The sequence below is a fragment of the Oreochromis aureus genome, linkage group 10, assembly GCF_013358895.1.
Source record: "Oreochromis aureus strain Israel breed Guangdong linkage group 10, ZZ_aureus, whole genome shotgun sequence".
NCBI lineage: Eukaryota > Metazoa > Chordata > Actinopteri > Cichliformes > Cichlidae > Oreochromis > Oreochromis aureus.
In genome coordinates, this window is record NC_052951.1 from 14,997,768 (window position 1) to 15,013,641 (window position 15,874).

The following is a 15,874-nucleotide window of genomic DNA, read 5'->3' on the forward strand; positions in this document are numbered from 1 at the left end:
TTGAGAACTGCATGAACCCTGAGTCTCAGTTCCCCTTTCAGAAGCAGCTCATCGTCTCTTGATGTCGACCTCTTTTTTTTCAAAGTGCCTCTTTTTGTTAGACTTATACTTCGTATATATACATTACAAAAACAAGTTCACATGTGAAAAATACTGAATTTTAAGTTGTTTTTTCACATGCTAAAGGCCTTAAATGTGTGTGTTTGAATGTGCAGGAATCTGAGGTGAGTCGTACTATGCAAGTAACTGGGAATAAATGCTAGAATGAACAATCTCAAGTTCAGAGGGTCCATTACCAAGTTTACTTATTTAAAAATAAGTAATACTGTGAATACTATGAGACCTTTAGTAAATAGCCACATGGGACCACCCACCAGTGGGCCTGCCGTTTACAGGAATTGACATCAATTGTCTTGTTGAACTTTATATTGCAAACCCTCAATAGTTGGGAGCAAGAACTTTCTTTTACCAGGAAGAAAGCTTTGACAGAAGCAGGCTTAGGGAAGAGCAGCCATCTGTCTTGAGTGGTTGTAGGGGGGGAGGGGAAAGAGAAAACAAACATTCCTGCTATCCAAGGGCGGCACATAAACACAGCCTGTAGCAGCATAACTAAGAGCTGCTTGAGGATTGCTTTATTTACTGCAATCTTAATCAAAAGGGAGGTAGAGCAGGTGTCTGCCTTCTGATTCTAGAAATTCTTAGAATCAGAAATAAGCCTTGAAACTGAGCTTGAAGCCCTCTATTGGGATGATATAGTACAATAACAGGGCCTGATTATTCAGGCTCATTCTTTCCAGTCCTTGTTATTACTCTTGCTGCAGTGTTTTGAATCAGCTGACAGCTAAAAGTATAAGCAGAAACGACTCAATCATATTTAGAAATGCAGGATGAAGAGCTCCATTCGGGCATCTCTTGACGGTGGCATTTTGTACAGTTTGGAAGAAAATGATGCCACAGAACTAGGAAAAACTGAAGAAATTATATATCTGCTGAGTACAGAATGCCTTGTTTTTCCCCTGGAGGGCTTGGAGCCGGAGACATGATGGGGCAGGTGACCTCTATAAGCTGTAGAAACATCCCCAACCTGAGTCAATTTCTTTTGGATGTTTCTTGCAGTTAGGAATTTTTTTCTTGCCATTGTAGCCAAGTGATTGCTCATAGGGGGTCATTTGATTGTTGGGTTTTCTCTCTATTATTGTAAGTTCTTTACTTTACAAAGTATAAAGCTACTCGAGGCAACTGTTGTTGTTATTTGGTGCTGTATAAATAAAATAAAATTGGACTGAATTGAACTAAAAAGCACTGGATGATGTTTTCAAGACCTTCCTTAACTTGTTACCCATTGAACATCTCTCCAGTACCTTTAATAACAGGTTTTGACAGCTCAGTATTGATCAATAAAGACATGGTTTGATGATCATTAGAATACATTCTGTTTTCCCGCGGTTATCCCTTGTAAGCTGTACAAGCAGAGGTTACCCACACTAACTTGTGAACATGTAGCCATTTTGTTCAGGACTGAAACATAACAGAAACTATTCAGGTCAGAAAATATCACAGAGAATTCAGACGGATTGGAAAGCAAAAGATGGTCCAACCCAATACTACCAGTGTGTACCTAATAAAGTGCCAGGTGAGGGTTGCAACAGATACACATATACTTACAAGCCAAACAGCAAGTCATGGAGTCCTGGGGGAAGATACAGAGTATTAAAGCTACACAATGTTGCTTTATGCACAGGTCAGCAGGATGCTGGTGGTGGTCATGTGTGTGGAGGACTCACGAGGATTGGTGCTGCGGTTACGGAGGATGAACATGAGCAGCAGAGCAGTGAGAACGGCTGCAATGAGCATCCCACCGATAGCTGCTCCAATCACAGCGGGGTACAAATTGTTGCGTGGCTCCACTAAAACATATCAGAGTTAAACATTGCAAAGGAGTTGAGTTCTGTGAAAACACATCTGCAAAGTGATAAGCGTTCACCGTACCATCATCCCATGATAGGAATGACTACTAGGTTCCACGTTAATGTAAACTCTGTTGAATTGAGTATTGTGGGTTAATTTTTCAGATAAATTTTAATACATTTTTATTGAAGCCCCCAAATTTGCTCGGCTCTTTGCCAGAAGTCTCATATGGCTCACATTTCCTGTACCTGGTGTCTTTGCAGCAGAAGGATGTCCCACAGTGCGGTGGTTCACCGGTATGACGCGAAACTGGTAGGTAACTGTTGGCGTCAGGCTCCGCACTGTATAAATCCTGACAGCTGGATCCTGGAGGATGTTACGGTACCAGACTATGGGAGTAACGTTCTCCTCCACCCGCTCACTTGAAGAATCATTCCCACTTCCTTTCCTTCGTGGACGCTCAGACATCCATCGGTGCTCCAAGAAGAAACCTGTCCAACCTCCTGCTTCCTCCTTCTCCACCACCCACTCCAGCTCCACCTCATTACGCTGTTGGCTGGTGTACATCACTCTGACCAGGGTTGCATTGGGTGGCATGGGGTACTCTTATACACACATAAAACAAACATAAATAAATATGACTTCGATATGACATCAATCCAGTTTGTATATCTAATCAATTAAGGTCCTTACTCTTGATGACTAAAGTGATATTGATTTCGGTTCCTCCCACTGCGTTGGAAGTGGAGCACCTGTACTCGCCGCTGTCTTGAGTTTCATCTGTGTCTCTCACAGTCAGATTGGCCCATGCAGGCGTTCTCAGAAGCATGTACTTTGAGGTGTCTTGGACACCGACACCCTGATTATTAAACCAGGTGATTTCATTGACAGGAAGGTAGTTGGCTCTCAGATTGCAGGTAAGCTGAACGTCGCTCCCCTCGTACACAGACACGACTCTGCGCTGTGTCTGCAGCACTGGTGCCTCTACGTGTGACAATGTACAGATTATTATTTAACAATTTACATCTGCTATTTGTTGTACAGTGAGAATGTGCACTGACCCAGTGTGAGTCTGCAGGTCTTGGTTTCCACCAGAAGTGGGTGTTTAGCGTGGCAGGTGTAAGGTTTCCCACTGCGAGCTGTGCCATAGCGGAGGATCAGGATGTTGGAGGTTTGTTCCCCACCTTTGCTCTGACCTTCGGGGCCCTCCCACCACACCAAGGCGTTTGGGGCCCCTCCCTCCCACGAGCAGGATAGCATCAAGTACTGTTTGTCATTAATCACATAAGCAAAACACAGTGGCTCTGCAGGGGGAATATCTGACGGAGGAGAAGTGAGATATAAACATGTTCAGATACATGATCACAAAACTGCCACTAACTTATCTTTTACTGTTTGTTGACATTGCTGCACTCACATGTGCGTGTGCTGCACTGTGTCGACTGTTTCAGGGCAGCATGGGAGCCCACGCAAGTGAACAAGCTGTTATTAGAAGTCAGGCCTCCAGAGGGCAGCATGATGGCAGTGCTGGAGGCTGAACTTGTTTGCTGGGCTGTGTTGGACTGATCTTGTATCAGGTCTCCAGTCCAGTGGAGGGAAGGTGAGGGGAATCCACCAGGCCAGGAGCACAGCAGCCTCAGAGAGGTGTGATTCAGAGCCGGCTCCACAGAACAGGACGGGGAGCCATCAGGGGGGTCTGTGGGGATATGATAGAGGTAACAAGGTAATGATGTGCAAAGTGTGGTGAAATCAAGGCCCAAGAAAGATGTCGTGTATTTACAATGTTGGGCATGAGTAAGTTATAAAATTATATGATTATTTACACATATTTTGGCAAGCTGAGTTCAGGTTCATGAGCAACACCCAGGCCTGATTACTGACAGAACCGGAAGCTGCTTTACTGGAACCTGTCTGACAAATTGAAGTAGGCTAAAAAATCTCAGAAAGCAACACGTCAAAGTTCTAAAGAAACTCAAGAACAGATGAGAAACAAAGTCACTGACATCTATCTGTCTGGAAAGGGTTACAAAGCTACTTCTAAGTCATTCGGATTCCAGCAAGTTATCCACAAATAACAAATAAAAACTTGGAACAGTGATGAAACTTTCCAGATGTAGCAGGCCTACCAAAATTACTCCAGGAGTTCATCAACAACTCATCAAGAAAATCACAAAAGAACCCAGAAAAACATCTATAGAATTCGAGGCTTCACTTTCCTCAGTCAAGGTCAGATTTCCTGATTTAACAACAACAAAGAGACAATATTCAAAAATGGCATCCAATGGAGAGCTCCAAGGAGAAAACCACTCCTGAGGAAAAAAGATCACAAAGGCTTGTCTCACATTTGACCAACACAAAACACGTTAAAATGGGTTAGGAGTCGCCTTGGAGTGGGCTATAGCAATGAAGTGGCCATTATATTTCTCTACCATATTTGTCCAGTAAACATGGAGCATGGTCTGTGTTTGTAGAAACTGAGGTGTGGCACTTCTGCTTCTTGTTATTTCTTATTGACGTCTTTAATTAGTATCAGAGTCAGAGGTCATCCCCAGACTGTGTTCATCCCCACAGCCAAGGATGAATTAAAACAAAGGAACCAATGAGGATTTCTGCATTACAGGAGAGGTTTAATTGAAAGTGAAATGATCATAATGGTTAGAGGTCAGAGGTCACACTCACAGTAGACTGTCAGGCTGATGGTTTTTTTGGTGCGCGTGTTGAGGTAGGTGTTCTGTGCCAAACAGGTGTAGTCGCCAGCATCTGCACGGAGGATCTTGGTGATGGTGAACTTCTGCCCGGTGTAGATCTGCGAGTTGTTGTAGAACCAGACGTACTGACTGGCTGGATTGGACTGGGCCTGACACAGCAAGGAAACAGCCTCCGTCTCCAGAGCTGTGTAGCCCTGCTTTACTGTACGAGGTGGAGTCACATCTATTTGAGGAACATCTGGGCCATCTGATGAGAAAACGTAGCAGCAGTGCATGTAAATGATACAAGAAACAAACAATTTATGCTGAAAGCTACAATTCAAACCAGGGTACAATGAAAAGTTTTATCATGTGATCCATGTAGGATCACACACAAAATTACTGCATCCTGTTGCCATTAGGTCACCAAGTGGCGGTCATTTGTTGTAAAGCAGCTATAATGCCAAAAATTATTCACTCAGTCTGATCAGAAAAGATAAGCGATTGACCAAAATATCATGTTTTTGGTCGTTTTTTCTTTTGTCCAGTGATTTCATAGCTCAGCTTCAATACATACAGATGACGTCCAGCCATACGCGATCTGATGTCTGGCTGTTGATGGTGTTGCTGGCTACACAGCGGTACCAGCCGGTGTGGTTGCGGTTGACGTTGGTGACGTTGATAATGCTGTTGTTGCCCTGTGCAAATGTTGTGATGTCTTCACTGCTGGTTTCACGTTGCCACGCATACCGGATCGGTTCGGTCCCATTTTCCACATTGCAGCGCATCCACATTGAAGATCCTTCCACTGGAGAAGTATCACTCATCAGGAGGTAAGGCTTAGTGACGGGGACTACAATGAAGTTAAATACACAGATGTGTTTGGATGTTAACAGTCAGTAGTAGAACTGAAGGGCAGGAAACAAACACTAAAAAGATGCTCTTATAATTTCATTTCCAGTGTGTGTGAAGTTTTGGCCAACACAGGACACCAAACTGAGAGAGAGCCTCAAAGTTTCTCGAATAGTATAGTTTTAATCTGATGTTAACCCCCGAGTGGGCATGTTAAATACAAAACGACTAATAAATGCTGATGCAGTGATACTGTTTTATGAAGACAAAGGGAAATGTGTATACCATTTGGGAAATTTGTCATTATGCTCACACTTAACCAGTCATGTTTTGCAGAGTTAAAAGCACAAATTATTGTCGCTGAGATTTTTTTTTTTTTTTAATAGATCAAGCAAAGGCAACCCTTAAATGGTCAATTTTAGAGGAATGATGAACCTTAAAAATAAAATAAAAAATACCCCAGCTTATGAACACTGATAAGATCATTTGGAATATATTTGTACTGGTGTATAATTTTGGGTAGTAAGACATCAGATATTGATTTTTTAGCTTGTGGTCAGTTATTGCATGTGTTGTATCAAAGGACCTCAGATGTTGATTTAAAATCATGTTAGTTTACTGAAAGGTAGATAATTTGTTCTCAGGTGGAAAGAACACTCCAAATAATTTCCCATGTATATAAATATGACTCTGCACTGCATCAGCATCGATCAAAAAGAATGACTAAATCTCATCACACCATGAAACTGTGCACTGACCGAGCGTGAGTCTGCAGATCTTGGTTTGGACCAGAAGTGGATGTCTAGCGTGGCAGGTGTAAGGTCTCCCAAAGTGTACAGTGCTATAGTGAAGGGTAAAGTTGTTGGAGGTTTCTTCTCCACCTTTCCTCTGACCTTCGGGGCCCTCCCACCATACCAAAGCTTTCGGGGCCCCTCCCTCCCAGGAGCAGGACAGCGTCAGATACTGTTTGTCATTAGTCACATAAGCAAAGCACAGAGGCTCTGCAGGGGGAATATCTGATGGAGGAGAGGGGAATTATAAACATGCTTAGATACATGATCACAGAACTGTCACTAACTTATCTTTTACTGTTTGTTGACATTGCTGCACTCACATGTGCGTGTGCGGCACTGTGTCGACTGTTTCAGGGCAGGATGGGAGCCCAGGCATGTAAACAAGCTGTTATTAGAAGTTAGGCCTCCAGAGGGCAGCATGATGGCAGTGCTGGATGCTGAACTTGTCTGCTGGGCTGTGTTGGACTGATCTTGTATCAGGTCTCCAGTCCAGTGGAGGGAAGGTGAGGGGAATCCACCAGGCCAGGAGCACAGCAGCCTCAGAGAGGTGTGATTCAGAGCCGGCTCCACAGAACAGGACGGGGAGCCATCAGGGGGGTCTGTGGGGAATATGACACAGAAAAAGGTTATTGTTTGGCAGCGATACTAAAGATGTTAGGTAGAAATTATTATACCAGAATAAAAGAAGTGTTTTCGTCATTCGATATTTCCACTTCCCAAGAGAAATTGTTTGTGTGTCTGTGAGTACATAAGTAAGAAGAACACATGGTAGTGGTACAGGGCCGACAAAGGAGTTGAAATCATGGTCAAGAGGTCAGAGGTCACACTCACAGTAGACTGTCAGGTTGATGGTGTTATTGGAGCTGGTGTTAAGGTAGGTGTTCTGTGCCAAACAGGTGTAGTCGCCAGTGTGCATACGGAGGATCTTGGTGATGGTGAACTTCTGCCCGGTGCAGACTTGGGAACTGTTGTAGAACCAGACGTACTGACTGGCTGGATTGGACTGGGCCTGACACAGCAAGGAAACAGCCTCCGTCTCCAGAGCCGTGTAACCCCGCCTGGTCATAGAGTACGGAGTCACATCTATCTGAGGAATGTCTGGTCCAACTGAGGAGAAAGAATATGAATTCTTTCCCTTAATCAAGAAATAAGGGACACGGGCGTGTTATGTGCAAAACTCATATTAGTCTGATAAGAAATCTTTGTTTTATGCTACAGTAAGAAAACTAACTCTAACTTGATCCAGCCATAACTACAAGCTTTATCAACAAAGAAAGCTTCAAGCTCAATCTTAAAAGTAGAGTAGCTCTCTGTCTCCCAAACCCAAAGAGGGAGCTGCACAGGAGAGCGCCTGATAGCTAAAGGCTCTGCTTCTCAGTGTATTTTAGGAAAATCTAGGAACAACAAGTAAGCCTGCACTCTGAGAGCACTCTCTTTTGGGATAAAATGTTGCTGTTAGGTTTTGAGGATGTTATGTAAATGTGTAATTAAGGGCTATATGTGAGTAGAGGGACTTTTGATTCTGTTCCTGATATTACAGAAAGAAAGAAGAAGACAGTACAGACAATGATGTGGTTTTCTTGGTCCCTGTGCTACTTTCAGGATTCTTGCCAACTGTTATGGTTAACGAGAGCAGACAGCATCAGCAGGCTTCTGCTGTTGGCTTTGGCCTGTTTCAGCAGGATAGAAGCACCCTGCCACAAAGTAAAAATGTTTCAGGAATAGTTTAAGGAGCACCACAGCAAGTCTGAGGTGTTTTCGAGCATCTGTGGGATTTGTCGGCCATATAAGTCAGATCTACGGAGGCCCTATCTTGCAACGTACAGGAATTAAAGGATCTGTTGCTAAAATCTTGGTGCCAGATACCTGCACATTCTCTTTAAATTTAATCAGACGTAAAATATCAACAAAAAAACTGAATCATGCTGGGTCCTAAAAAAATCCAAGTATAGAAAACAAAACATTTCGCTACTTGTGGTCTGTAACAGTTGTGTGCTTTTAATTGCTTGTAGTTTTAAATGTATTTACCTGAAAACTTGTTTTAAAAATGTTTATATATTGAAACTCACACAGAGTGTTCAGCCATAGGCGGTCAGATTTCTCGCTGTTGACAGCGTTGCTGGCAACACAGCGGTACCAGCCGGTGTGGTTGCGGTTGACATTGGTGATGTTGATGATGCTGCTGTTGCCCAGTGTGAAGGTTGTGGCGTTACCATTGTAGGTTTCATAGTGCCAGGTGTACTGAATCGGTTCAGTTCCATTTTCCACACTGCAGCGCATCCACACTGAAGATCCTTCCACTGGAGAAGCATTACTCATCAGGATGTAAGGCTTACTGATAGGCACTGTGTTTAAGACAAAATCATACATGCAGGTCTGTTGAAGAAGAATATTGTCACATTTTTGACTAAAAATATAGATTACATGTTAACCTCTGGTATGTAAGCTTTAGTCAAATCCAGGTTCAAACCTAGAAAGGACCCAAAGGCTTAATAATATTTGTCCCAAAGTTTTTCTCAACCAGTATAATTTTGTTCTTGGTTTGACCAGACAACATCTGTAATGGCCTGCTCATATATTAAAATGCAGATTTAATAGGCGATATAAAGGATGTTTACAGACTGGTAAAAGAAATTCTTTTGGTCTCTATGAATACAGTAGTTTCTCTATTCATAACAGCTGTCCTGTTTTCCTGTCTTCCTCTCTTCACCCCAAACTGTCGAGGCAGATGCCCGACCCTTAGTAACCCTGGTTCTGCTTGAGGCTTCTTCCTGTTAAATGGGAGTTTTCCCTTCCCACTGTCGCCAAAGCGCTCGCTCATAGGGGGTCATATGATTGTTGGAGTTTTCTCTGCTTTCTTTGTATTATTGTAGTGTCTATCTTACAATATAAAGCACTTTCAGGCAACTCTTGTTGTGATATGGTGCTTTATAAATAAAACTAAATTGAATTCATGTGGTTGAGCAAATTCGTATGATGAGCATTTGTTATAATGAAGCATCACTTAGATAAACGTGACATATTTTAACTTATTCTATGTAACACCCTGAATTAGAAAATTGAATTTCAGATAAATTAATAATGACATTTATACTTTTTTTCCTTCCATTAAAAAGCTCTAAAAAGTGTCTGGATTTGTACATAAAGTAGTCACAATTCAAAGGATCCATTAAGCATTTTGTGAAATGTTCATGTACAAATGTTTATGTAGAAATAATAATAATAATAATGTATACTTTATTGATCCCCGTGGGGAAATTCCTCTCTGCATTTAACCCATTCACTCAGTGAAGCAATGATAACATGGTTCTCAGATTGTAAGTAAGCTGAACATCATTTGCACTGACCCAGTGTGAGGCTGCAGGTCTTGGATTGGACCAGAAGTGGGTGCCTGGCATAGCAGGTGTAAGGTTTCCCGCTGTGAGCTGTCCCGTATGGAAGGATCAGGATGTTGGAGTTTTCTTTTCCACCCCTGCTCTGGCCCGCAGGTCCCTCCCACCACACCAAGGCTTTAGGGAACCCTCCTTCCCAGGAGCAGGACAGCATCAAGTACTGTTTGTCATTAGTCACGTCAACAAAACACACTGGCTCTGCAGGGGGAATATCTGATGGAGGAGAAATCAAACGAGTGATGTTGAAAGTGTATAATCTTCACATTTACACTCTCATTTGTTTTACTTTCTGTTGTTCTTTGTTGACATTTCTGCACCCACATGTGCGTGTGCTGCACTGTGTCGACTGTTTCAGGGCAGGATGGGAGCCCACGCACGTAAACAAGCTGTTATTAGAAGTCAGGCCTCCAGAGGGCAGCGAGATTGCAGTGCTGATGAGGATGGTAGTGCTGGAGGCTGAACTTGTTTGCTGGGTTGTGTTGGACTGATTTTGTATCAGGTCTCCAGTCCAGTGGAGTGAAGGTGAGGGGAATCCACCAGGCCAGGAGCACAGCAACCGTAGAGAGGTGTGATTCAGAGCCGGCTCCACAGAACAGGACGGGGAGCCATCAGGGGGGTCTGTGGGGGATAACATATGAAGTTAGAAGTTGGTAAGATATTCATGAACAAGAAAATAAAAGTTGTTTGTAGTGTTTTATTAAAAATGTGAAATTGTGATTTTAATGACATTGTAGTGTTTTATAATCCTGGTGAAATGCAGTACAGCGATGGAACAGCTCAGGTCAGTGCAGCATATGAGGGTTGACAAAGGAGTAAGAAGATTAATAGCATGGTCAAGAGGTCAGAGGTCACACTCACAGTAGACAGTCAGGCTGATGGTGTTATTGGAGCTGGTGTTGAGGTAGGTGTTCTGTGCCAAACAGGTGTAGTCGCCAGTGTGCATACGGAGGATCTTGGTGATGGTGAACTTCTGCGCAGTGTAGACCTGGGAGCTGTTGTAGAACCAGACGTACTGACTGGCTGGATTGGACTGGGCCTGACACAGCAAGGAAACAGCCTCCGTCTCCAGAGCCGAGTAACCCCGCCTGGTCATAGAGTACGGAGTCACGTCTATCTGAGGAATGTCTGGTCCAACTGAGGAGAAAGAATATGAACGCATATCAAGAAATAAGGGACACGGGCGTGTTATGTGCAAAACTCATATTAGTCTGATAAGAAATCTTTGTTTTATGCGACAGAAAGAAAACTAACCCTAACTTCATCCATCACTAACTACAAGCTTTATCAACAAGGAAAGTTTCAAGCCCAAGCCCACATAACACAGGTGTGTTATGTGCAAATTACAGAAAGCCAATAAGAAATCCAGTTTAAAGTAGGACTCTTACTTGGTTTTACATTCGCAGTTGAGACATACAGCAGCTAAATTAACCCTAACTTGAATCGGCTCTAATAAGAACCTAAAATACAAGTGCAGAATCTTTTGTTTTTTTGATTTTTGACAACTCATGATACCTGGATACCTAAAAAAAATATGTGTAATTCCCTAAAAATTCAGATAATTACATCATTTTTGTACTGTGATCAGCATTTTTTGAATTTGGGGATAAAAGCCAAATTCTTAACAGGACATTACATTTTTTTAGTGGAAACAATACAGAAGTAAATGAATTTAATTAAAAAGTTCTCAAAACAGTGAACTACAGTGCATTAAGTTTTTACATAGTGATATTTTCTTTTGATTTTTAAATGAAGAAGTGAAAAACAAATGAAGAAATAGGTTTCCCTGATCTAATTATGCTCACAGAGGATGTCCAGCCATAGACGTTTGGAGCTCTCGCTGTTAACGTTGTTGCTGGCCACACAGCGGTACCAGCCAGTGTGGTTGCGGTTGACATGGGTCATGTTAATTATGCTGTTGTTGCCCATTTCAAAGGTTGTGGCGTTACCGTTGTAGGTTTCATATTGCCACACATACTGGATCGGTTCAGTCCCGTTTTCCACACTGCAGTTCATCCACACTGAAGATCCTTCCACTGGAGGAGCATCACTCATGAGGAGGTAAGGCTTGCTGACAGGCACTGTTTAAGATAAAGTTACACATGTGAAGGTATGTTTACTGTCTTCACTGAAAATGAGTCACAGTGTTCAATAAATAACACAATCTTCAGCTTCAAAGAGGCTTCGATATCAGTTAATCTTCCCAAGGCTCCTCCCCCTCAGTACTGTGGACCTCATTTTTGTTCTTACAGCCTACACCCTCCATTATATACTTTATCACACCATTTTTTATTGTTAATGCACTCTGGCTGTTGTCTTTCTTCTGTCAGTCAGGAATGCTTGATGGCATGTACAAGAGAACGTGTCAGATTCTGACATATTTCAGTGTCTCCATCTGCACCTCACTGCCTGGGACCTGGGCCTGTTTTTGTGTCTTCCGATGTAGTCACAAGGCCAACAGCAGCTCCTTCTCTGTCTGTTTAATCTTTGCTTGTAGTAGTAGAGACCTGAGACAAGTACCACAAACAAGATAACTGCTGCATGCACAAGGAGGAGGATCTGGTCTTTGCCTGCAAAGACAAACAGCCTGGCTCACAGTTATCTACTTGGTAATTTTCTGAGCAACCAAATACATAAGCTCTCCTCTTGTGTCGCTCTAGTGGAAACTACGTTTCCACTGCAAGTCTCTTTGGAAACTTCTTTGAAACACATCTTTCACTACATTGAGCAGCGAAGCGAAGTACTGCCATTGATGGCTAGTAGTTTGAATCAAGAATCACTGATCACAGCAGGTGACACTGATAAGCATCTTGGAATTTATGGCAGGCTGTCTTGACAAACTGAGCTTCAAAACTGTGTGTAGGCTGATATGAAAAAAACTTAAGGGCCCACACCTGTGTGGACATCAAGGTGACACTTTATGCCTTCACTTTCTTGGCTTCCACATTTGGTGTGCTATTTTCTCTTTCGTGACTCTTGGTTAATGCTGTCCTTATATTTACATATTTATAAAATTAAAATTATGTCCATTAACTATTGTTTTTAAAGTTTGGTCAACACATAAGGCACCAAGATGAAAGATGGCCCAAAGGTTTTTAGTTTCTCCAAGATTATTTCGCAACTGCTTCAAATATTAGCTTCTATAACACCGAGGAAGTTTTTCATCTTGTGCAGACTAGCTCTTTTTTGCCATGATCTGAGAGTGTTTAGGAAGAACATTGTTTCTGAGGGGAGTTCTTACCTCGAACAGTCAGATGGACATAGTAGTAGTAGACTTTGGCCTCCTGTGCTATGTCATAGAAGGCCTGGCAGGTGAATAAGCCATGTGCAGCCAGAGGCAGCTTCTCAATCCTCAAAGCTGAGCTGTTTGAGATGACTGTTGGTTGGCCGAGTGTGTCAGCCAACTTCTGGGTCTTTATTCCTTGACCCACATTATACACCACAGCCTTTATTGCTTCAGTGCCGGGTTTGGTGAAGCTCCATATATACATGTCAGGCACAGTGGTACCACACTCCAGGGTCACAGCGTTGTCCACCACCCCATACACACTGGTGTCCCGGTACACGACCTCCCCTTTATGATTGATCTGCACATCTGGAGGAGGCAGAGGATACAATGGCCAATGTGTGTGGGTACAATGTGTGTGGGTCCATTATTTTATGGACCCACACACAAACATGCAAGTGTTTGTGGGTGTCTGTTAAGCAACAGGAGACGGTGGTGTCATATGCTCGTTCAGTGTTCGGTTGCAGGATTGATTACACAGTCAGTTTCAGAGGCTGTGTAATGTTATAAAAAGCAATTCTAATACTTTTTAAAAATGGCAGATTCAGTTTTTCAAACTGAATATTTTCCTTCTTCTTTGTTTTTAATTTCATCTGCAAGGTTCTGTTTATCATCATTTGATCCACGTGAGACAAATACAAACAGATTTATCAGTTTTTCTGTTTAAATAAACAGTACAAAAATCTCAATTTTTTTTTTGTTTTTCAATTTCAATGAATTTTGAAATGTGACACAGAGTGAAAAAAATACCATAGAAATTGTAATAAGCCTTTACTAGTTTGTCTGTTATGCAATAATTCCAACAGAATTGCAGGTACTGAATAAGCCACTTAGATGATGTTATAATAATCAGTGTCTGATGTTATGTAGGCAATAACAATAAAAAGTGTAAAAGAATCCACAGACACCGGAAAACTCTTACCATTTGCCCCCAAAGTGACCAGACTGGTAGTTAGAAACAGAACAGCCAGTCCTAGCAGTGGAGCCACCATGATATCATGATGATCCCGAGTCCGACAACTTCTTTACTCCAAAAAAATGTGTTTGAGATCGAAAGGTGAATATTTCATGGCCCTGAAAATAGCGCGTTATTGCCTGCCCTCAGGTGCCTGAGGTTTTCATCGTTCTGTCTTTCTGATGCACGAGTTTCTCGGGGAATCCAGTTGCAGAGACTGACTTCACAAGACTGAGAGCAGGAAGGGACGGAGGATCGGTAAACTGATTTAGACCGAAGTATTAATGAGTTTTTCCTTTCTCTCTATCCTTCTTTGTTTCTCCTGCTGGTTTAGAATATCAGTTATACCAAAATCATCTATTATGCAAGACATATGCATGAGTGGATGGGTTAGCCTTTCACGCAACTACTCATACAGCCAAGGCTGCACTGGGTGAAGCTGACATTCCTCCACACGTCTTTCACATGTGAAAATCTCACAGAGGTTTTACTGTAATTAAATCCTTTTTTTTTTTCATATTCATAGAGTGCAGTTTTTCTTTTATGTTTTTACATCATCCTCTTCAAGCTGTGACCAAAGTGGGAATGCTGATCAATGTTATCAACAGTCATTTTCATATAGCCTCGCAGAGGATGCACTCAAAACTCAGGGATAAAAAAGGGGGATTAAAAGAGATTAATATCTTCTTATATTTTCTTTGCCTTTTGTTTTTCTTTTAGTGCCAGCTTAAATACAAAAATATCTTACGTAAAAAACAAGAGGTTTTAATGATTTAGTAGGCGTGGATCTCAGCAAAAATATTCATTTATGTAGTCAAAGTAAGATCAAACAATGTTTTTTTTTAATTGTATCTATGTTTTGTTAGGTAAAGAGTGAAATCAAAGGCTTCAGGTTTCTTCATCGGATCATGTGAGGACCAAATGGGAAGCTTAACCTCTACTGATGGGATTAGTGTTGAAATTGATTTAGATATGTGGCATCTTGCAGTCATTCGCCGTGTTTCCTCGTAGCATGGTCCTTATCATTGCACATACCAAGATGTATATTTCCAGTTAATAAAAAACTGATCCTGCATGTATGCACGGTCTCGGGGTCCATTTTTCCTAATCATTCTTTTTAAAGAAAGTTTTTATCTTTATAGAGGAGCAGGAGGGACTTTTAGGTAGCATGTAATGTGAGATGAATGAATGCAAGAGATCAGTTTTAGCTTCAGTTCAGCAAATCCCAACAAGATATTAAGGTTCATAATAAATCAGAAAATGAAATAATAAAAAACCCCAAAAGAAAAGAAAATTAATCATGATTTAGTCAAAGATTTTTCTCTTCAGGCGTATCTCCTACATGTAATTCACTTCAAGTGATTCATACTGCAAAACAATGTTGATTAAATTTTCTTCCTGGAAAGCTGCATTAAATGCATTTCAGTCTGAATCTCTGAGCCTGGTGCAAAATGACACTCGGAGCAGTTTTATTTTATGGAAGTATAACGCATGCATTTATATACTAATTGTCTGAGAGCTTAATAGTAAATCTGATCAGATTTATGCGGAGGAACAAGGCGATCCCTTAGTACAATCAGAAACTGATTACAATATCCAGCAACTTTAAAGCCCAGTGGCAGCAGCAGCAGACTGAAGAGAGTGAGTCAATGCACTCGCTTTCACTATAAAAACTGCACAGTTGAAAGTAGCAGCTGACAAGGAGAGAGAGGAAGCTATGAGACAGACACTGAATCTTAAGCTGAACATCGAGGCTGAAAAGTCCGTGAACTCCCCACGAGAGCTGGATACAGTGGATTTGTAGCAACTAGTTTCGTCAGTGAGCAGGAAATTGTCAGGGATTTCATCAGCAGTTTTTGACACAAAGGGCAGGCAGAGGTCTGGCAGATACTGGCAAATGGTAGTAGTATGTATGTAAGATATTACTGTATTCTGCATTTCTATTTGTGGGCTCAGTGGATGGTGAAGCACAATCCATAACAGATATGTTTTAAACATCCTGG

General features: G+C 41.9%; 1 protein-coding gene across 1 annotated transcript in view; it reads right to left on the bottom strand.

Moving 5' to 3' along the window:
- The window catches only part of LOC116313089, a 29,683-nt gene extending 15,775 nt beyond the window's left edge, over window positions 1–13,908 (bottom strand). The window contains exons 1-18 of the mRNA XM_039618754.1: window positions 13,839–13,908; window positions 12,872–13,225; window positions 11,436–11,711; window positions 10,492–10,767; window positions 9,955–10,251; window positions 9,589–9,846; window positions 8,311–8,586; window positions 7,073–7,348; window positions 6,562–6,840; window positions 6,341–6,463; window positions 5,173–5,448; window positions 4,588–4,863; window positions 3,326–3,604; window positions 2,970–3,227; window positions 2,602–2,892; window positions 2,157–2,513; window positions 1,785–1,907; window positions 1,666–1,690 (exon numbers count right to left, since the gene is read on the bottom strand). Of these exons, the coding sequence (XP_039474688.1) occupies window positions 1,666–1,690; window positions 1,785–1,907; window positions 2,157–2,513; window positions 2,602–2,892; window positions 2,970–3,227; window positions 3,326–3,604; window positions 4,588–4,863; window positions 5,173–5,448; window positions 6,341–6,463; window positions 6,562–6,840; window positions 7,073–7,348; window positions 8,311–8,586; window positions 9,589–9,846; window positions 9,955–10,251; window positions 10,492–10,767; window positions 11,436–11,711; window positions 12,872–13,225; window positions 13,839–13,908 (4,370 nt within the window). The remainder of the gene's footprint in view (window positions 1–1,665; window positions 1,691–1,784; window positions 1,908–2,156; window positions 2,514–2,601; window positions 2,893–2,969; window positions 3,228–3,325; window positions 3,605–4,587; window positions 4,864–5,172; window positions 5,449–6,340; window positions 6,464–6,561; window positions 6,841–7,072; window positions 7,349–8,310; window positions 8,587–9,588; window positions 9,847–9,954; window positions 10,252–10,491; window positions 10,768–11,435; window positions 11,712–12,871; window positions 13,226–13,838) is intronic.
- Between the last annotated feature and the right edge of the window lie 1,966 nt (window positions 13,909–15,874).